This window comes from Lipophrys pholis (genome assembly GCF_963383615.2).
Source record: "Lipophrys pholis genome assembly, chromosome: 1".
NCBI lineage: Eukaryota > Metazoa > Chordata > Actinopteri > Blenniiformes > Blenniidae > Lipophrys > Lipophrys pholis.
Genome location: NC_137635.1, coordinates 24,701,321 through 24,723,480, shown reverse-complemented (window position 1 = coordinate 24,723,480; position 22,160 = coordinate 24,701,321). Strand labels below are relative to the sequence as shown.

The 22,160-nt window shown below is 45.2% G+C and overlaps 1 protein-coding gene across 1 annotated transcript in view; it reads right to left on the bottom strand.

The window, feature by feature from the left end:
- Positions 1–413: 413 nt before the first annotated feature.
- LOC308108832 (protein unc-13 homolog A) overlaps positions 414–22,160 on the bottom strand; it is a gene marked incomplete at both ends in the record, with an annotated part of 61,199 nt that continues 39,452 nt past the window's right edge. The window contains 12 exons of the mRNA XM_080462092.1: positions 414–702; positions 3,113–3,269; positions 4,251–4,337; positions 6,033–6,089; positions 6,475–6,622; positions 8,135–8,215; positions 8,801–8,857; positions 10,975–11,098; positions 17,205–17,348; positions 17,436–17,524; positions 18,466–18,543; positions 19,013–19,090. Coding sequence (XP_080318218.1) covers positions 414–702; positions 3,113–3,269; positions 4,251–4,337; positions 6,033–6,089; positions 6,475–6,622; positions 8,135–8,215; positions 8,801–8,857; positions 10,975–11,098; positions 17,205–17,348; positions 17,436–17,524; positions 18,466–18,543; positions 19,013–19,090 — 1,389 coding nt within the window. The remainder of the gene's footprint in view (positions 703–3,112; positions 3,270–4,250; positions 4,338–6,032; positions 6,090–6,474; positions 6,623–8,134; positions 8,216–8,800; positions 8,858–10,974; positions 11,099–17,204; positions 17,349–17,435; positions 17,525–18,465; positions 18,544–19,012; positions 19,091–22,160) is intronic.

The window sequence follows — 22,160 nt, the reverse complement described above, 5'->3', positions numbered from 1 at the left end:
AGTGAGCGGACGGACAGACGGAGCGTAACGAGGTGAAGGACGGCGCTCCTGAAGACAAGCAAAAGTGCAAAGTGGTGGTTCAGTATTGTCGTGGTTCTGCTGTGCGTTATTTTATCTACAGCATATAAAAGGTGCCAGGAGTTCCAGGAAAGGCTTGCTAACATGGAGTCGGTGAGAATGTGGAGAGGCGGCTGGTAAAATATTCAAAATCAAATAAAAACTTTATAAACTTATTCCTCTATGTTTGCATTGATAACATTGCAATGTAAATGTTGCATAATGTATGCAGATTTATGTACAATAGAGCATTCCCATGTGTGTGCTTGTGTATTGCACATGTTTGTCTATCTATGGAAGTGTGTGTCGTGTCCCACTGGGTCTGTGGGCGTGTCTCTGGTGGCCCCGCCCCCCCCTCAGCTGCGGCCCTCCTCGGCTGATCGCTGGTCCGACTTGAGCTTGACAAACTCTTTGGCCACGTCGTCGTTGTTGCGCTGAGAGAGGATACGTAGCACCGTCAGGCCCGTCTCGTCCATGTGGACCCGTGTGCCCAGTGGCAGCCAGCAGGTGACGCTGTTCTTGTTGGCGATTTCCTTCACCTGGAGCAGGGCCATGCCCACCGTGCGGTCCTCCCGGGCAAAGCAGTAGTCCTTCACACACACCTGCAGCTCGTAGCTCTCAGGACCCACCTCAGTGCCCAGCGAGCTGCAACACACACACACACACACACACACACACACACACACACACACACACACACACACACACACACACACACACACACACACACACACACACACACACACACACACACACACACACTTTCATTTTTTTTTTCAACCCTGTACTTTGTTCAGCAGCAGTGTGAGACCACGCACGGATATCTTCAGTACTTTACGTCTGTGCAGTAGGGGGCAGTAGTGAGTCAGTTTACCACCAGTTAGATTTCAGTCCGGCTCGATGGATCGATTTTAACTGGTCATGAAAAAGTTTAAAATCACGTTGTTTCAAACTGGAACTTTAAGACTGAGTTGCACTGTGTGGAGCATTGGATACCCCCGTACTTTGTATTATTCTATTTGGTTAATATTGTAATTGTTTGTTGTTGGTTTGAAATGTTCACTAGAAGCACCTTGGTTGTCGCTGCATGAACGAGCGCTGTGGTTTTGTTGGGCAGATGAAGTCCACAGACACTTTGTGCAGCTGAGGCGTCTGCAGTGCCCCCAAGAGGCACATTATTCTGTGACCCTCATGATGAGGGCAGTGTGGTCCATTCACACCAGGATTTCCTCTTCAGGGCTTAAATAAAACCAGCTAATCTGGTTCAAATTATTAATAATTTAAAAGGCGATATAAGATATACCTTCCTGTAGGCTCTCCAAATTCCTGTGGGCTCTCCACCTGCAGGAAGGTTCTTAATGGGTCAATGTGATCTGGGTGACGGTGCTCAGACTGACACCACCACCACCCGGGAATGGATAAGAGGGAGAAGATGGATGGAGGGATATAAGATATACAGGAAATAAATATAAGAATGTGTGTGTCACATGAGAAGACACACATTTCAAAGTGAGTGAATAGTACAATCAGGCCAACATAGATGATAAAAATTAATCTCATCTGAACTTGTTGGAGGTTCCTGTTAGTTACGTTTTCATTTGAGTTCTATTCATCTAAAATGTCAGCCCATGCATTCCTTTTTGTGGTTTGTGTTTGTCTTCAATTCAAGTCAAGTCCTAGATTTGTCACAGACAAACTATTATACCCAGGGTAATGTGCCGTGAAATGTCTTTGGTACTTGTTGTGTTAATGTTGACAATGTGTTAATGCTAACAATAATAATGAAAATTAAAGCAGACAGGGGATAAATATCGGCAGATGTATGAATCATGTCATCATCAGTAGTAGTGTTGTCTCTCATCTCTGTCAGTAGTACCGCCTCTACTTTGTCAGTAGTCTAGTCTCTACTGTCAGTAATATCGTCTCTAGTCTCTGTCAGTTGTATCGTCTATAGTCTCCGTCAGTAATCTCATCTCTACTCTGTCAGTAATATCGTCTCTGGTCTCCGTCAGTAATCTCATCTCTACTCTGTCAGTAATATCGTCTCTAGTCTCTGTCAGTTGTATCGTCTATAGTCTCCGTCAGTAATCTCATCTCTAGTCTGTCAGTAATATCGTCTCTACTCTGTCAGTAATATTGTCTCTAGTCTCTGTCGGTTGTATCGTCTATAGTCTCCGTCAGTAATCTCATCTCTACTCTGTCAGTAATATCGTCTCTAGTCTGTCAGTTGTATCGTCTCTAGTCTCCGTCAGTAATCTCATCTCTACTCTGTCGGTAATATCGTCTCTAGTCACTGTCAGTCGTCTCTACTCTATCAGTACTCTCGTCTCCAGTCTGTCAGCAGTCTCGTCTTTAGTTTCTGTCAGTAGTCTCGTCTCTAGTCTCTGTCAGTAATCTCATCTCTACTCTGTCAGTAGTATCATCTCTAGTCACTGTCAGTCGTCTCTGCCCTGTCAGTACTCTCGTCTCTAGTCTGGTCTTTAGTCTCGACTCTAGTCTGTCATTTATCTCATCTTTATTCTCTGTCAGTAGACTCGTCTCTAGTCTGTTAGTAGTCTGGTCTTTAGTCTCGTCTCTAGTCTGTCAGTTATTTCATCTTTATTCTCTGTCAGTAGACTCGTCTCTAGTCTGTCGGCAGTCTCGTCTTTAGTTTCTGTCAGTAGTGTCGTCTCTAGTCTCTGTCAGTAGTCTCGTCTCTAGTCTGTCAGTAGTCTTGTCTTTGGTCTTTGTCAGTCGTCTCATCTCTAGTCTGTCAGTCTCGTCTCCGTCATTAGTATCGTCTTTAGTCTCTGTCACTCATATCGTCTCTCGTCTGTTAGTCGTATCATCTCTAGTCTCTGTCAGTAATATCGTCACTAGTCTCTGTCAGTAGTCTAGTCTTTAGTATCTGTCAATAGTGTCGTCTCTAGTCTGTCAGTAGTATCATCTCTAGTCTCTGTCAGTAATATCGTCACTAGTCTCCGTCAGTAGTCTCGTCTTTAGTATCTGTCAGTAGTGTCGTCTCTAGTCTGCCAGCCGTCTTGTCCAGACGCAGGACACACAGAGTGATACTCACTACTGGAAGCTCTCGTTGAACTTGGGTGACCAGCTGTTGTTCTTGGACTTGGTTGCGAACTTCCTCTTCTTGTCGCTGAGATGAGGCCCGATGATGTAAACCTCCACGAAGGGCCTGAAGCCCTGCGCTCGCCACTTCAGCTCGTTAGCGGCTACCACTGGAGGGACGCAGCCGCAGCTCAGTCACCAACAACTCACTTCTACAATCACACTCAACAGTGCTCAAGCAGGATTCAAGACATTCATGACACAAATGAGTGAGTCTTGAAAGCGTTCTTAATAACATGGACATCGTTGTGCTTTCTCCCTTTAGTTTTGTTTTTATTTGATGATTCAGATGAGCTTTGGGTCATGACCGAAAGAAGGAGATCCCGGATACAAGCGGCTGAAATGAGTTTCCTCCGTAGGGTGGCTGGGCCCTTAGAGATAGGGTGAGGAGCTCAGTCACCAGGGAGGAGCTCGAAGCAGAGCCGCTGCTCCTCCACATCCAGAGGAGCCAGCTGAGGCTCGGGCATCTGTTTGGGATGCCCCATGGACGCCTCCCTAGGGAGGTGTTCCAGGCATGTCCCTCCGGTAGGAGGCCTCGGGGCAGACCTAGGACACGCTGGAGAGACTATGTCTCTCGGCTGGCCTGGGAACGCCTTGGGGTCCCACCGGAAGAGCTGGAGGACGTGTCTGGGGCGAGGGAAGTCTGGGCATCCCTGCTTAGACTGCTGCCCCCATGACCCGGCCCCGGATAAGCGGAAGAAAATGGATGGATGGATGATGATTCATACTGAGTCGTTCAATCAAGATACGATCTGTCTGTTTCCTAAACATTTGCCCAGCATGTCTGAATGTCAGATTTATGCAATGTTTTCACAAATTCTATTGTCAGGCACCAGCATAGAGAAAAGAAAGGTACTGTATCACCTTTTATCAGGGATCATTTTGTAATTATTGAAAGCAAGTTTTAAGGCATGTGACATCAAATATGTGGGATATTTGGTCAATAGTTTATAAGATATGAATGGCATTTCATCAGGTTTGTTTTTTGTTCTGACTTTATAAAGCTACTTGAAAAAGTCTTAAAATTTTTAACTATAATAATTTCATATGCTCCCAAAAAAGAGTTGATTTTTAATTTTCACCACATTTACCTTTGACGCTGATCTTGTGCTCCCCATTTGGTTGTGGTAAAATGTCGACGTTCATGATCACCTCACCAACTGCATCTACTCCAGACGCTGTGAAAACACATCCAGGAAGTAAGTAAGTGTGTGTGTGTGTGTGTGTGTGTGTGTGTGTGTGTGTGTGTGTGTGTGTGTGTGTGTGTGTGTGTGTGTGTGTGTGTGTGTGTGTGTCCCAGTTTATCTTGCTCGGCCATAAAAACTTTTCTTTCTAGTCCCTGATGGAGCTGAGCCGAGGTAAACGACCAGAAGATGCGTTGTCAGATTGTGAACTACATTTAAAGATGTAGAAACCACACACACACACAGCTTCGTGTCCGTCCTGATGCTGAGCTGAAGGCAGTGATTCAGTGAGCTGCACTGATGAAGCTTCAGGAAATAGAAAGTAATATTTACAAAAGTCACGTTTCTGAGAGAAGCTGCACTCAGCAGGTGAGTGACTCTTTCACATCCCGCCCTCGATGCCTCCATCTGACGACGCTGCTGTTGAAATGTTTCCCTCTGAGATGGGCGGCAGCTCTGGGTCCCACTGCATTTATAAAACCTGCTTCTCCTTCTATAAATAGCTTGGTGTGTTAGTCAGACTTTCCCTCAGGAGGTAGGAAAGGAGGGAAAAACACCTTGACCATTGAAAAAAAATGTTGCGTTTCCACTGCAGCAGCGGACACACTGACAACAATGTAATTAGTCTGCCGGACCAGGCGAGGGCGCTGTTGCTTGTTTTTGTAATGAAACCACACAGATGTGTGTAGAGAACAAAAATGTGAAAACAACCCCAAGAGTGAAGAACGTTTTGCAGATACACTCGTATTCGTTGTCGTGTAAACGAGGCCTGAGGCTGTCCTCTTATCTTTGCTTTGTGACTCCTGGACAGAGGTGGAAAGAGTACTAAAATATTCTATTCAAGCAAAAGCACAAATACTTTGATAAGAACTTACTCAAGTTTAAGTAAAAAGTAGCTCATATAGAATGTACCCAGAGTAACAGTTACTTTTTGACAGCGGGAGAACGGTCTCTTGTGAGGAGAGGAAAGACAAGGGGATCTAAATCAGGAAGTAGTAGTTCTTAATGAAAACAAAGTAAAGTGCCACGGCAGTGAAACTGTAAATCTAGAACTCAGAATGGTGACGGTCACAAGCTGAGAGGCTCTAGTGTCAGGTACCATCACCGTGTTTTTAAGATGAAACTACAGCGCTCAGGTATAAAAACTGTCTACCGTCAATAATAGTGGAGCGATCGCCGAGCTGAAGGACTGAACTGTTGTGCTGCAATGCACCATGGGAGTTTGGCTCGTTGGGACTTTAAAAGTCGTTGATGTAGTTATATTAGTCTTGTAGTGTTAGTGATTGTGTTTTGTTGTGTTGTTGTGCTGTGTTATAATGTTGCAACCGTGAGTGAAGTGTGTTGTGTATTTAATCTCCTCCTGCCAGAGTTCCTATTTGGGTATGTCAAAATAAAAGCCTCTGCCAGTAACAGTTGGCATTAACAAATGTGCTAATGTCTTCCAAGTTACTTGACACATAAGTACTGTATATGCAGAGTGTAATTCTCTTGATCCATTCATGAATTGATTAGCGAAGTCAGTAATGGAAACAGTTGAAATTGTGGTGCAGTACACTACTGTTATGAAAACATACGTACAAGGACACAAAAAACTACATGATTACAGTAACACAAGTAAAAGTAATTTGTTACTTTCCACCTCTGCTCTTGGGTCACTGAGGAGTGAGACACATGCAGATTTGCCCCTACCTTTCTCTGGCGGGGTGTCTTCATTGGCAGAGAAGCGCACTCCTTTCCCTCCGTGAACTGAGGATGGAAAAGATGGAAAAATCATTTTTAACTCTGCAGATTGCAGAAGTGCACAAAACTGGTGGATTTGTCACCAAAACAAGTAGAAAAAGATTCTCAAAGTATTTCTGATGATCTTTTACTGGCCGTCTGAGCGAGTGCATGTAGCTTAGTGCTTAGTGCACGTGACTGATACTGTAACTCCCTGCAGCCTTTCATTTGAACATTCTCCACTACTATGTACTGCATTGTACACACCTCATTCTATTTAATCCCATAATCCCTTTTAAAGCTACTGTAATAAGAAGAATAAGCAGTTCTTTGGGGAGTGTGTGAGTGTGTGTGCGTGTGCGTGTGCGTGTGCGTGTGTGTGTGTGTGTGTGTGTGTGTCTGTCTGTCGTACTCTGAGTGTTCTGTGAGAGGACAAACTTCCTGATGAGCTTGTCCGTGGCCTGTGTGTACAGAGAGAGGGCGTAACGCAGAGACTGCAGATCTGGACTCTTTTCCAAGAAGGTTTTCTTCAGACCGACGCCGCCTGCATGGAAGTATTGCTACGTAACAGATACAACAACACTGTGAGCTCTGAGGGGAAGATGGAGCACAATGAAGCAGTAGCAGCAGCAGTAGCAGCAGCAGCAGCAGCAGCAGCAGCAGCAGCAGTAGCAGTAGCAGTAGCAGCAGTAGCAGTAGCAACAGTAGCAGAAGCAGCAGCAGTAGCAGTAGCAGCAGCAGTAGTAGCAGTATCAGTAGCAGCAGTAGCAGTAGCAGCAGCAGTAGTAGCAGTAGCAGCAGTAGCAGTAGCAGCAGTAGCAGTATCAGTAGCAGCAGTAGCAGTAGCAGCAGCAGTAGTAGCAGTATCAGTAGCAGCAGTAGCAGTAGCAGCAGCAGTAGTAGCAGTAGCAGCAGTAGCAGTAGCAGCAGTAGCAGTAGCAGTAGCAGTAGCAGCAGCAGTAGCAGCAGTAGCAGCAGTAGCAGCAGCAGTAGCAACAGTAGCAGCAGTAGCAGTAGTAGTAGCAACAGTAGCAGCAGTAGTAGTAGCAGCAGTAGCAGCAGTAGCAGTGGCAGTAGTAGTAGCAACAGTAGCAGCAGTAGTAGTAGCAGCAGTAGCAGCAGTAGCAGTAGCAGCAGTAGCAGTAGTAGTAGCAACAGTAGCAGCAGTAGCAGCAGTAGCAGTAGCAGCAGTAGCAGTAGTAGTAGCAACAGTAGCAGCAGTAGCAGCAGTAGCAGTAGCAGCAGTAGCAGTAGTAGTAGCAACAGTAGCAACAGCAGCAGCAGTAGCAGTAGCAGCAGCAGTAGCAGTAGTAGTAGCAACAGTAGCAACAGCAGCAGCAGCAGCAGTAGCAGCAGTAGCAGCAGTAGCAGTAGCAGTAGCAGCAGCAGTAGCAGTAGTAGCAGTAGCAGTAGCAGCAGTAGCAGCAGTAGCAGTAGTAGTAGCAACAGCAGCAACAGCAGCAGCAGTAGCAGTAGTAGCAGTAGCAGTAGCAGCAGTAGCAGCAGTAGCAGTAGTAGCAGTAGTAGTAGCAACAGTAGCAACAGCAGCAGCAGAAGCAGTAGCAGTAGCAGCAGCAGTAGCAACAGTAGTAGCAGCAGTAGCAGAAGCAGTATGCTGCGGTTGGATGATAAACTAGCAAACAACACACACACACACACACACACACACACACACACACACACACACACACACACACACACACACACACACACACACACACACACACACACTTCACAGCTCACTGAAATAACACCAAATTGTAAATGCATATATATATATAAATTACATGCACTAAAAACATCAGCATACTGTATAAAACAAATATCATATATTTAATCTGTATACGTGACATATTACAATATATCTATTCTATAACTGAGGCATTAATCTGCATTAATCTACTTCAGTCTCAGACTGGATGAGGGGATCTGCTTCACGCTGGCTGTGGTCTGCAGCATCTCAGGGCTTCTTCCATTTCTCTTTTCATTTTCTCTCTTTCATGAGGACACACTTTTTAAGGCCAAAGAACAAAATCCACTCTGTCACTCTAAAAACAAAGAGATGAAATGACCTTAATGGTGTCCAGAGCCAGCTCGATGACGGCGCACTGTTTGGGAGTCAGAGCTTTGGCCTCCTCGCGGCCCATGTGCTCCTACAGGACACAGACACAGACACAGCAGATGGTCAGTAATCTGAGAGACACACTCACTGTCTCACACTGTCTCACACTGCATGCACACACTTCAATCAGAGTGAAGGAGACGTCAAGAGGATTTAAAATGTTTGAACTTGTTGGTCTGAGGAAGAGCAGAGCTACTGAGATCTGTCTGGATCTCTGGTTTAGACCTCCTGGATGTCCAATGTCTTCATATCTTCTTCAGCATGAACTATGGTGCAATGGTGTGTGTGTGTGTGTGTGTGTGTGTGTGTGTGTTGTGTGTGTGTGTGTGTGTGTGTGTGTGCATTAAAATGTCAAGAGACAGATGACCTGGGACATCTTATTATATGAGATGATTTAAAGCCAGCAACCACTGGATGGTACCCCCCCCCCCCCCCCCCCCCCCCAACATGGGCAAGATGGCCGCAAATTACTGAAAACATTTCCAGATGTCCAATCTATGCCACAAAATGCGTCCCACCTGGTGCCAACATGGTAATGTAATGACCTTTAGTGCGATGTCAGTGCAGGTGCTTCCAGGTGTGCAGTGGACTGAGTGCTGCTGTGAGACGTTCTCACCTTGAGCTTGGAGAGCTGGCCCAAATCTTTAGCAGCATTGAAGATCATCTGGGTTCCCTGTGGACGAGACACAGCCACATGAATGAAGACAAAACAAACCTGCAGCGTGGGACAGGAGGGCAGGGGAGGAGGGTGAGCCACTGCTTTACAGCCATGTCATCATCATTTTGTTTAGGGTGGAGAGAAAGAATCAACTACATCCTGTGAGTATTTTCCAGGGAGGGAAGGGAGGGGAAGAAGGGAAGGGGAAGGAGGGGAGGGGAAGGAGGGCAGGGGAAGGAGGGGGGAGGGGAAGGAGGGGGGAGGAGGGGAAGGAGGGAAGGGGAAGGAGGGGGGAGGAGGGGAAGGAGGGGAGGGGAGGGGAAGAAGGGGAAGGAGGGGGGAGGAGGGGAAGGAGGGGAGGGGAGGGGAAGGAGGGGGGAGGAGGGGAAGGAGGGGAGGGGAGGGGAAGAAGGGGAAGGAGTGGAAGGAGGGGAGAGGAGGGGAAGGAGGGGAGGGGAGGGGGGGAAGGAGGGGAGGGACGGGAAGGGACGGGAAGGAGGGGAGGAGGGGAGAGGAGGGGAAGGAGGGGAGGGGAGGGGAGGGGAGGGGAGGGGAGGGGAAGGACGGGAGGGGAAGGAGGGGAGGGGAGGGACGGGAAGGAGGGGAGAGGAGGCGAAGGAGGGGGGGGAGGGGAAGGAGGGGAGGGGAGGGGAAGGAGGGGAGGGGAGGGGAGGGAGGGGAAGGAGGGGAGGGGAGGGACGGGAAGGAGGGGAGAGGAGGCGAAGGAGGGGGGGGGCGGGAAGGGGAAGGAGGGGAGGGGAGGGACGGGAAGGGAAGGGAAGGGAAGGGGAAGGAGGGGAGGGGAGGGGAGGGGAGGGAGGGGATTCAGTGCTTCTGTGTACACTGTGCTGCCGCTCTGCAGTGGCTCCAGAGGGCTCTAGAGGGTGACTAAAGGCTCCTGCTGAGCACAAAGTGCTGGTTCATGCTTTCAAAAGCTCCACGCTCATACTTACAATGACCTAAGAAAGGAGGAAGAGAGTGAGAGTGGGCAGACGGCAGGACAGAGACATTAAAGGAGACATATCATGCTTTTAAATCCTTCCTTTTTTACATATAAATCATACAGTTGTGGTCTATACAAAGCGGAACTGCAATGCTTGGGTCTGAATTCCTCATTATTAGAGCTCCACAGGCCCCTTTTCTGCCCCTTTTCTGATGTGCTTCTGAGAGCAACTCGTTTTGGGGCGGTCTCTTCATACCCCGCCTCCTCTCCAGGTTGCAGAGGTGACACTCGGTTCAACGTCACCCTGTTCGGCCATCTTTGTAGTTTGATAGAACAGATACAATTATCTAGCGGCGCAGAAACTTTATATTCACACATTATTTACAAAATGTCAACAACGGAAGATTTGTCCATCCAGCCATACATGTTGGAGCCAGAGTCGGACCCGGCGGAGTGAGATGAAAATGACCATGATGCACCTACAGAACAACGTCTTCATATGGATGTAACGCAATGGTGTGTTACTATATTTACACTAACTTCTCCATCCATGCCCACTACTACAATACTGCCTGTATTACAACGACTATTTAACACAGAAGTTACATTATAATCTAAAACGAGCACACAGCGCTAACATATGAAGACGGTGCAACTGCTAATGCTAACAAAACAATGACAGGGACGTCTTATCACACTTTGTAGCGTTATATACAGCTTACCGAAGTGCTCTGTTCGTCGTCTCCATAGATAGAAGGAACTGACCGCTCAATCAGACCAAGTCTTTCGGCAAATCCTTCTTTATACTGGCGGAGGTTGCTGAAGCAGCCATTCTTGAAGTGATTCGCGCACACAAAAATGACCTTACCCACAGATGTGGGTACATTTCTGTGAAAAATAAAACTCAACCAGGCACTTCGAAAAGGTTCTGATGCTGGGAGACGGTGTAACGAAGCTTGTGGGTTACTACATCCAACAACTAAATCGAAACCGATCGCAAAATATGACCAAAACAGAATATAAAGATATCAACGGAGCACCTGAAGAGACTACTTTGAACTTTTCTGTACTTCTAAACACTCTAAATATACAACAAAATGCATTTAAGGGCTAAAAAAGTGGATTTAGCATGATATGTCCCCTTTAATGCTCAGTAAGAGGAGTTTAGGATAAAGGTGAAGTTCCGTACCGTCTGGTCTGTCAGCGTTGGAAGAACGATGGTTTTCTCCATGGTGTTCATCACCAGCTTCCACAGCTCCTTCAGCACTCGCTTCAGCACGGTCTTCTCACAGATCTTTGCAAACAGCGACAAGCTGAACCACACACACACACACACACACACACACACACACACACACACACACACACAAACACACACACACACACACACGCCTGTCACATTATGCTCGTTAAGGCTGTTTAATGATTGACGGTTGTGACATGTGGAACTTTCAGGCTGAGCGACACTGAAACGGCCAAAACACTTGGACTGGACCTGATTAGTAGAATATTCAGGCCGTGGTTGATACATGATTGCCTCAGTACTACACTCTGGGTTCACTTCCATGTGCCTAACATAATGTAAAGTAATGATCCTGAAAATCCCTGCAGAGGGGCGGAGCCTCCAGCACAGGGTGGAGGATGAGTTTGACGTCACTAGTACTTAAGTTTGACTTTCACATAACAGCAGAGGACATAAGGCCCGTGGACCAAAACCCAGCAAGAGGTCCAATCTGGTCCCACCAAGCCAGGAGGTTAAAGGATTTATACTACTTTGTTTTACATTTCATTGTATTTTGCACCAGAATGTTTCATTAAAATTGACTTCATTTTCAGGAACTGTTTGATCTTGTAAAAATATAGAGAATTTCATTACAGACACTGAACACAATAAAGAAAAACCCTGAAGTGTAAATTTGAAGGTTTTTATAACAATATATTTTTTTACCTATTGTTCCTGTTGTGTTTCTTATTGTTTTTTTGCAGCCTGGGACGGCTTAGAGGACAAATTTGACCCATTAAACACACTGAAAATCTCACCAACTTTGGCATCATCAAGACTGACAATAGAATTAAGGACATGTCCAAAATATGTCCTCAATTCTATTTTCAGGTAGATAACATCTAAAAGGGCCAGACTATTGGGCCGACTCCGACGGGCCAGGGGGCGAGGAGAGATCAGGAGGAGGAGGAGGTGGAGGAGGAGGAGGAGAAGAGAGCAAGAGCATTAGGAGGGGGAGGAGGAGGGGGAGGAGGAGGAGGAGGTGTCATGCTTTTTAATGCTGATGCTAGCACTAGGCTAGTTAGCTTAGCAGATTAGCATGTGAGATGAGACCAGAGGTACGTCCGAATTGTCCCTCCTCATTCTTTAACTATCGACTTTACTTTAACCCCCTGGATGACATCACAGGGTTAGAGAAAGGTGTTAGGAGGCTTCCTAAAGGAGTTAGTAAAGGTGCTAGGAGGCTTCCTAAAGGAGTTAGTGAAAGGTGTTAGGAGACTTCCTAAATGAGTTAAGGAAAGGTGTTAGGAGGCTTCCTAAAGGAGTTAGTGAAAGGTGTTAGGAGGCTTCCTAAAAGAGTTAGTGAAAGGTGTTAGGAGACTTCCTAAATGAGTTAAGGAAAGGTGTTAGGAGACTTCCTAAAGGAGTTAAGGAAAGGTGTTAGGAGGCTTCCTAAAGGAGTTAGTGAAAGGTGTTAGGAGGCTTCCTAAAAGAGTTAGTGAAAGGTGTTAGGAGACTTCCTAAATGAGTTAAGGAAAGGTGTTAGGAGACTTCCTAAAGGAGTTAAGGAAAGGTGTTAGGAGGCTTCCTAAAGGAGTTAGTGAAAGGTGTTAGGAGGCTTCCTAAAAGAGTTAGTGAAAGGTGTTAGGAGACTTCCTAAATGAGTTAAGGAAAGGTGTTAGGAGACTTCCTAAAGGAGTTAAGGAAAGGTGTTAGGAGGCTTCCTAAAGGAGTTAAGGAAAAATGTTAGGAGACTTCCTAAATGAGTTAAGGAAAGGTGTTAGGAGGCGTCCTAAAGGAGTTAGTAAAGGTGTTAGGAGACTTCCTAAATGAGTTAAGGAAAGGTGTTAGGAGGCTTCCTAAAGGAGTTCAGGAAAGATGTTAGGAGACTTCCTAAAGGAGTTAAGGAAAGGTGTTAGGAGACTTCCTAAAGGAGTTAAGGAAAGATGTTAGGAGACTTCCTAAATGAGTTAAGGAAAGGTGTTAGGAGGCTTCCTAAAGGAGTTAGTAAAGGTGTTAGGAGACTTCCTAAATGAGTTAAGGAAAGGTGTTAGGAGGCTTCCTAAAGGAGTTAGTAAAGGTGTTAGGAGACTTCCTAAATGAGTTGAGGAAAGGTGTTAGGAGACTTCCTAAATGAGTTAAGGAAAGGTGTTAGGAGGCTTCCTAAAGGAGTTAGTAAAGGTGTTAGGAGACTTCCTAAATGAGTTAAGGAAAGGTGTTAGGAGGCTTCCTAAAGGAGTTAGTAAAGGTGTTAGGAGACTTCCTAAATGAGTTGAGGAAAGGTGTTAGGAGACTTCCTAAAGGAGTTAGTAAAGGTGTTAGGAGACTTCCTAAATTAGTTAAGGAAAGGTGTTAGGAGGCTTCCTAAAGGAGTTAGTGAAAGGTGTTAGGAGGCTTCCTCAATGAGTTAGTAAAGGTGTTAGGAGGCTTCCTAAAGGAGTTAAGGAAAGGTGTTAGGAGACTTCCTAAATGAGTTAAGGAAAGGTGTTAGGAGGCTTCCTAAAGGAGTTAGTGAAAGGTGTTAGGAGGCTTCCTAAAGGAGTTAGTAAAGGTGTTAGGAGGCTTCCTAAAGGAGTTAGTGAAAGGTGTTAGGGGGCTTCCTAAATGAGTTAGTAAAGGTGTTAGGAGGCTTCCTAAAGGAGTTAAGGAAAGGTGTTAGGAGACTTCCTAAATGAGTTAAGGAAAGGTGTTAGGAGGCTTCCTAAAGGAGTTAGTGAAAGGTGTTAGGAGACTTCCTAAATGAGTTAAGGAAAGGTGTTAGGAGGCTTCCTAAAGGAGTTAGTGAAAGGTGTTAGGAGGCTTCCTAAAGGAGTTAGTGAAAGGTGTTAGGAGACTTCCTAAATGAGTTAAGGAAAGGTGTTAGGAGACTTCCTAAAGGAGTTAAGGAAAGATGTTAGGAGACTTCCTAAAGGAGTTAAGGAAAGGTGTTAGGAGGCTTCCTAAAGGAGTTAAGGAAAGATGTTAGGAGACTTCCTAAATGAGTTAAGGAAAGGTGTTAGGAGGCTTCCTAAAGGAGTTAGTAAAGGTGTTATGAGACTTCCTAAATGAGTTAAGGAAAGGTGTTAGGAGGCTTCCTAAAGGAGTTAGTAAAGGTGTTAGGAGACTTCCTAAATGAGTTGAGGAAAGGTGTTAGGAGACTTCCTAAAGGAGTTAGTAAAGGTGTTAGGAGACTTCCTAAATGAGTTAAGGAAAGGTGTTAGGAGGCTTCCTAAATGAGTTAAGGAAAGGTGTTAGGAGGCTTCCTAAAGGAGTTAGTGAAAGGTGTTAGGAGGCTTCCTAAAGGAGTTAGTGAAAGGTGTTAGGAGGTTTCCTAAAGGAGTTAGTGAAAGGTGTTAGGAAGCTTCCTAAAGGAGTTAGTGAAAGGTGTGAGGAGGCTTCCTAAAGGAGTTAGTGAAAGGTGTGAGGAGGCTTCCTAAAGGAGTTAGTGAAAGGCGTTAGGAGGCTTCCTAAAGGAGTTAGTGAAAGGTGTTAGGAGGCTTCCTAAAGGAGTTAGGAAAGGTGTTAGGAGGCTTCCTAAAGGAGTTAGTGAAAGGTGTGAGGAGGCTTCCTAAAGGAGTTAGTGAAAGGTGTGAGGAGGCTTCCTAAAGGAGTTAAGGAAAGATGTTAGGAGACTTCCAAAATGAGTTAAGGAAAGGTGTTAGGAGGCTTCCTAAAGGAGTTAGTAAAGGTGTTCGGAGACTTCCTAAAGGAGTTAGTGAAAGGTGTTAGGAGACTTCCTAAATGAGTTAAGGAAAGGTGTTAGGAGGTTTCCTAAAGGAGTTAGTAAAGGTGTTAGGAGGCTTCCTAAAGGAGTTAGTAAAGGTGTTAGGAGGCTTCCTAAATGAGTTAAGGAAAGGTGTTAGGAGACTTCCTAAAGGAGTTAAGAAGCTTCCTAAAGGAGTTAGGAAGCTTCCTAAAGGAGTTAGGAAAGGTGTTAGGAGGCTTCCTAAATGAGTTAAGGAAAGGTGTTAGGAGGCTTCCTAAAGGAGTTAGTGAAAGGTGTGAGGAGGCTTCCTAAAGGAGTTAGTGAAAGGTGTTAGGAGGCTTCCTAAAGGAGTTAGTGAAAGGTGTGAGGAGGCTTCCTAAAGGAGTTAGGAAAGGTGTTAGGAGGCTTCCTAAAGGAGTTAGTGAAAGGTGTTAGGAGGCTTCCTAAAGGAGTTAGTAAAGGTGTTCGGAGACTTCCTAAAGGAGTTAGTGAAAGGTGTTAGGAGACTTCCTAAATGAGTTAAGGAAAGGTGTTAGGAGGTTTCCTAAAGGAGTTAGTAAAGGTGTTAGGAGGCTTCCTAAAGGAGTTAGTAAAGGTGTTAGGAGGCTTCCTAAATGAGTTAAGGAAAGGTGTTAGGAGACTTCCTAAAGGAGTTAAGAAGCTTCCTAAAGGAGTTAGGAAGCTTCCTAAAGGAGTTAGGAAAGGTGTTAGGAGGCTTCCTAAAGGAGTTAGGAAAGGTGATCACGGTGGTGAGGCAGTCAGACTTTCACTTAGTGACGTCATAATAAAGCGACGGCGGTTCTAGTTAGTGACGTCTGCCATGGTGGGGAAAGAACTACAAGTTTCTGAAAAATGGACTAGAAAAAGTTAATTTGGGTTCTAGATGATTTCAAGTGGTTCTAGGCAGATTATTACTTTGGTAACTTACATGATCTGCTCCTTTTTCAGTCATCCTGAGTTTCCCTGAATGCTCCGATGAGCGGGTTCCTTTAAATGTTGTCGCCACAAGGAATTGTGGGGGAACATGAGCTGGTCTCCTTTGGTAAAGGAACCATCAGTGGTTCCTAAACTAAGGAGGTTCTAAAGGAAGCATCAGTGGTTCCTAGGCTAAAGGAGGTTCTAAAGGAAGCATCAGTGGTTCCTAACCTAAAGGAGGTTCTAAAGGAAGCATCATGGGTTCCTAAACTAAAGGAGGTTCTAAAGGAAGCATCAGTGGTTCCTAGGCTAAAGGAGGTTCTAAAGGAAGCATCAGCGGTTCCTAAGCAAAAGGAGGTTCTAAAGGAAGCATCAGTGGTTCCTAGGCTAAAGGAGGTTCCAAAGGAAGCATCAGTGGTTCCTAGGCTAAAGGAAGTTCTAAAGGAAGCATCAGTGGTTCCTAGGCTAAAAGAAGTTATAAAGGAAGCTTCAGTGTTTCCTAAGCTAAAGGAGGTTCTAAAGGAAGCATCAGTGGTTCCTAGGCTGAAGGAGGTTCTAAAGGAAGCATCAGTGGTTCCTAAGCTAAAGGAGGTTCTAAAGGAAGCATCAGTGGTTCCTCGGCTAAAGGAGGTTCTAAAGGAAGCATCAGTGGTTCCTAGGCTAAAGGAGGTTCTAAAGGAAGCATCAGTGGTTCCTAGGCTAAAAGAAGTTCTAAAGGAAGCTTCAGTGTTTCCTAAGCTAAAGGAGGTTCTAAAGGAAGCATCAGTGGTTCCTAGGCTAAAGGAGGTTCTAAAGGAAGCATCAGTGGTTCCTAAGCTAAAGGAGGTTCTAAAGGAAGCATCAGTGGTTCCTCGGCTAAAGGAGGTTCTAAAGGAAGCATCAGTGGTTCCTAGGCTAAAGGAGTTTCTAAAGGAAGCATCAGTGGTTCCTCGGCTAAAGGAGGTTCTAAAGGAAGCATCCGTGGTTCCTGGGCTAAAGGAAGTTCTAAAGGAAGCAACGAGCCTCCTTTCCTTTGCTTATTGAGGATTCAGACAGTCCTTATCATGGCCGCCACACTAAACCCTTCCGGAGTGAAGGAGAAGTGGACAGAGAAGGAGATAGGAGGGACAATTCGGACGTACCCCTGATTCCAGGTCAGGGACACCTGGGAGGAACCTGGGTGATTTTCAGGTGAATAACATTTAAAGGGGCCGGAGGCCGCGATTGGGCCGACCCCGACGGGCCGGGGGGCGAGGTCCCGTCCAACGCTGCTTGCAGCTTTAATTGTTCTTGTTTCTTTAAAACCTTTAATATGGATATACAAAATACATCAATATTCTTTAAATAATCTTGCAATAAATCAGTACAGAGTAGCAAACAGGATCTCTAGTGATGATGTTATCCCATTTAGAGATTTATTTTTGCTACGTCTTGAACTAAAACATCATTTTGGGTGAGTTGCTGTGGTTTTCAACACCTTTAACTCTTCAGTCTCTGGTCCAATACTTTTACACAACCAACCCAGTGATTGTGAGACATCCCGCTCTGACGCATTCATCTGTGGAGTAGTGTCATGAAATGAACTGTGTTTCACATGTTTACATGCAGCTTTACATACTTGCTGTCCAGGAAATCCATGATGGGCTGCAGGACGTTGTCGGCCTCCTGCACCACGCTGCCATTGGCCGGGACAGTCTGACCTTTGACCTGGGCGAGGATGTCCCCCATTTGTCTGACGTTATCCTCGATCTGGGGCTGGAAGCTGTGACCACATTGAAAACACAGACCTGATGAAAAGAGAGCAGCTGTGTGTGAGGATGCCCAGCGGGAATTGAACCGACGTCCCTACCTGACAGCGAAGATGCGGCTCAGGTCGTCCATGACGTTGTTCAGTTTGATCTGCAGCTCCTTCAGGAAGTCGCTGGCCTCCAGGTTGAGCTGTGAGGAGGGAGACAGGTGAGCGGAGCCACACAGGGCCGACAAGGCAGCAGTAGTAGCAGTAGCAGTAGCAGTAGCAGTAGCAGTAGCAGGAGCAGTAGCAGGAGCAGTAGCAGGAGCAGTAGTAGAAGTAGTAGCAGTAGCAGTAGTAGCAGTAGCAGTAGCAGGAGCAGTAGTAGACGTAGTAGCAGTAGCAGTAGCTGCAGTAGCAGAAGCAGTAACAGCAGTAGTAGCAGTAGCAGCCGTAGCAGAAGCAGTAACAGCAGTAGTAGTAGTAGCAGTAGCTGCAGTCGCAGTAGCAGTAGTAGAAGTAGTAGCAGTAGCTGCAGTAGCAGAAGCAGCAGTAACAGCAGTAGCTGCAGTAGCAGTAGTAGTAACAGCAGTAGTAGCGATAGCAGTAGTAGCAGCAGCAGTAGTAGCAATAGCAGTAGTAGCAGCAGTAGTAGCAGTAGTAGTAACAGCAGTAGTAGCAGCAGCAGTAGTAGCAGCAGCAGTAGTAGCAATAGCAGTAGTAGCAGCAGTAGCAGCAGTAGTAGCAGTAGTAGCAGCAGCAGTAGTAGCAGCAGCAGTAGTAACAGCAGCAGTAGCAATAGCAGTAGTAGCAGCAGCAGTAGTAACAGCAGTAGTAGCAGCAGTAGTAGCAGTAGCAGTAGCAGTAGTAGCAGCAGTAGCAGCAGTAGTTCCAGCAGTAGTAGCAGTAGTAGTAACAGCAGTAGTAGCAGCAGCAGTAGTAGCAGCAGCAGTAGTAACAGCAGCAGTAGCAATAGCAGTAGTAGCAGCAGCAGTAGTAACAGCAGTAGTAGCAGCAGTAGTAGCAGTAGCAGTAGCAGTAGTAGCAGCAGTAGCAGCAGTAGTTCCAGCAGTAGTAGCAATAGCAGTAGTAGCAGCAGTAGTAGCAGTAGTAACAGCAGCAGCAGCAGCAGAGCGACATGGACACTCACGTCTTTTCCTCCCATGGCCTCGAACATCTTCTCCAGCTGGACTCTGAGCTGCTGGATGTTGTTGATGATGATGCACGGCTGAGAAGAGACAGACACACACTTCAGTCTTTAACACACACACACACACACACACACACACACACACACACACTCACACTCACACTCACACTCACACTCTGCTTTACTTGTTATTGTAATTAATCCCCCCCGGTTTATTGTGCTTAAATCCATCAACTTGGATCAGCTCACATTCCTCTTTCAACAAAGTCAAATCAGGAAAATAGTCAAAACGTTGTCATGACAACACTTTGAATGATAACATGCACACATGCCTGAGCTTTTAGTAACAACTTGCATATTTGACCAAAAAAAGAACATCACATTTCCTTGTTTTTAATTAGCAAACTTTATTTAAATTTAACTTTTGTCTTTTCCCTCAAATAGAAAATGTACTCTACTGGAGGATTTCTTTTCAGGGATGATGATTTGATGGGATGAAGGAATATTGGGCTCATTTCTGGCTTTTATGTGCAGTGCACGCACTTACCACTTTCTCTTTCTTCACATGATTTGGGAAGTCCTTTGCGATGATGTCTGCATATGACAGCAGGACGTTACCGATTGTCTGAGAAGAAAGAAACAGGAATAGAGAAATTACAAACCCAGTGTGGTGCTCAGCGAATCAAAACGTTCCTCAGTCAGGACCATTGGTAGTCGGCAGGAGGGGCAGATGGAAGAACCGGAGACAGAAAAGTCACCAGAATTCCTGAATTGGGACGACTCAAACTTTTTCAGCAATTTATTCCTTACTTTGTCAACACTTAACCGGCATTATATTATTGCAGGAGATTATAATTGCGCGCCTGCCCCAGGTAAAGATGGGTCAACTCATCTAGAAACAACCCAGACTAAAAGTAGAGCAGTTATACATCAATTCATGAAGGAACTAAATCTGAGGGATATATGGAGAGATAGAAACCCTGATGCAACAGGTTATTCATGTTTTTCTGGAACTCATGACTCATACTCACCAACAGATTATTTCCTAATCTCTGCTAGTTTAGCGTATAAAATTAAGGACTGAAACTATGTGAGCATTTTAATCTCAGACCATTCTATAAATAACCTAGTTTACGTTGTCCCAGGACAGCAATGTGACCCCCCCAAATGGAACTTTTAACACAATTGGCTTCAGGACCCAGATCTAATTAGTTTCCTTGGAAAACAAATGGATGAATACTTCACGATTAATACCGATGAGACGTCTGCAAGCATCAGATGGGAGGCGTTCAAGGCCTTCCTGAGAGGCCAGATAATTAACTTCACAAGCTCCAAATCCAAAAAAGCTAAACACAAACAATTATTATTAGAGACAAAAATAAAAACAATGGAATTTATTTTAGAAACCCCTGTACTAAGACCCATCAGGATCTATTACTTCTGAGAACACAATATAATGACATTACAGCATCCAAAGCTGCTGCTCACCTAGTAAAACTAAAACAGTGCATCTTTGACCAAGGGGAGAAACGGGAAGATCCTAGTGAGGCGTATAAACAACAACAGACTGAAAGGTCCATCACCACTCTTTAAAATGATAAGGGGGAGCACATTGTACATCCTGTTGTCATAAATAGAAACTTTTATGAAGGATTATACAGCTCTGAAGTAAACATTGGCCTAAAGGATCATAGGTCAGATTCATTCCTAAACAAGGAATATGAAAGGTCAGAGTTGGGGGCAAACCTGACATTAGAAGAGAAGAGATCTCTACAGCAATACGGTGCATGACTCCTGGGAAGGCAGCAGGCCCGGATGGCCTACCCATCGAAATCTATGAAATATTTGAATCACAACTCAGAACAGCTCTCTTATAAATGTTTTCAGAATCCTTTCAAAAAGGGACACTCCCCCGCTCCTCGAGGGGTACCCTGATCGCGCTACTCCCGAAGCCCGCTAAGTCCAACGATAAGTGAGAAAACATGAGACCGATCAGCCTCCTGCACTCGGACCTGAAAGTACTCTGCAAAATCGTAGCTAAAAGACTGGAGTCTATATTACCAGGTCTAATAATGGAAGGCCAAACCGGTTTCAGGACTGGCCGTCAGCGTTTCCAGAAGGCTGTTGAACATCTTGCATGACCAGAAGGGGGTGTCAGATACAGCCTTCTCGGCACTCGATGCTGAGAAGGCTTTTGACAGTCAAGTGGACCTACTGATTTCAAGGTATTGGGCGTTTTGGCCTGGGGGAAGGTTTTTGTAACTGGGTTAAACTTTTGTACAAGGATTCCTATGCAGAAATTATTACCAACAACAATACTACAAAACCAATAATAATCAGTAGAGGCTGTAGGCAGGGATGTCCCTTATCCCCCCTACTATTGATAATTGCAATTGAACCATGCAGTGGCTGTGAGAGAACATATCATGATTACAGGTATAAAGACGGAAGAGATGGAGCTTCGACTCGCTCTTTATGCGGACGATATTATTTTTTTTCTTAAAAAATTGGATAGATCTATTCCACCCCTTCTAGACCTTATCAAGTCATTTGGAAAAATCTCGGGCTATAAAAGAAATTATTCAAAATCCTCCATAATGCTTATCAACTCAGAGGAGTCTCTCTCATTGGTAGAATTAAAATACTCAAAATGAACATACTTCCCAAACTCCTATACTTATTTCACCATCTCCCCGTGCCACCTCCACCAAACTTTTTCCCCAGAATGAAAAATATTCAGTAACTTCTTATGGACCAATAAGCGCCCCAGGCTCCGTTTATCTCTCTGTACTCACCCTGTGACAGAGGAGGGCTACAGTACCCTAATATACAGTGGTACTACTGGTCAGTCCAGCTCAGGATGCTTATGGTTCATTTTAACACAGATGATCTCTTCCATGGAGGTTATTGAGTCATACTCCTTAAAGCTCCCATTCCCCACTTGTTTGTACTCAGATGAACCTAAAAAACTCAAAATGTTCTCCACTAATCTTATAGTCCAAAATATGATAAGAGTCTGGCAAGAAGTTCTGAAATATCAAAAGGATTCCTCCTCCTTTTCCTGTTTCAGCCCAATCTGGGGCAATACTTTTTTCACCCCAGGAAAAATGGAGGCAGGTTTTAAACTGTGGGCAGATAGAGGGGTAAAACAAATAAAGGACATCTATGGTATTAACAGGTATATTTTACCAGTCGAACAGCTGATAAGAAAATACAATATCCCTCGCAAACATTTTTTCAAATATCTCCAGCTAAGGAAAACTCAATACATGTCCTGCCCGCCCCTGACCCTACTGGAGAAAACTCTTATTAAAACTCTTTTTGGCAAAGGCATCATCTCTGAATTTTACAACTTACTGAAAGCCTCCTTCACTCTAAGTTTAATGCCTGGAAATCTGATTTACTGGAGGATCGAACTCTGGAACAATGGCACAGAGCATGTAAGGCAGCCCTGACAGGGACGAGTAATACTCGCTTAAAACTCCTACAATACAACTGGCTGATGCCTTGGGCCTGCTGGTTCCTCCTGGTCCATTGATCCTGAACTTCATTGTCTAAAAAGTCTCAAGACAGCGAGATACATTTGACCATTTATTTGAGTAAACCAGGTGGACTCACACAGGAGGACACCCAAAGGGTCCTAGCGTCTATGCTGGGGGGCTGCGGCCTGGCCTGTGGAGTCCTGGCGGGTATGT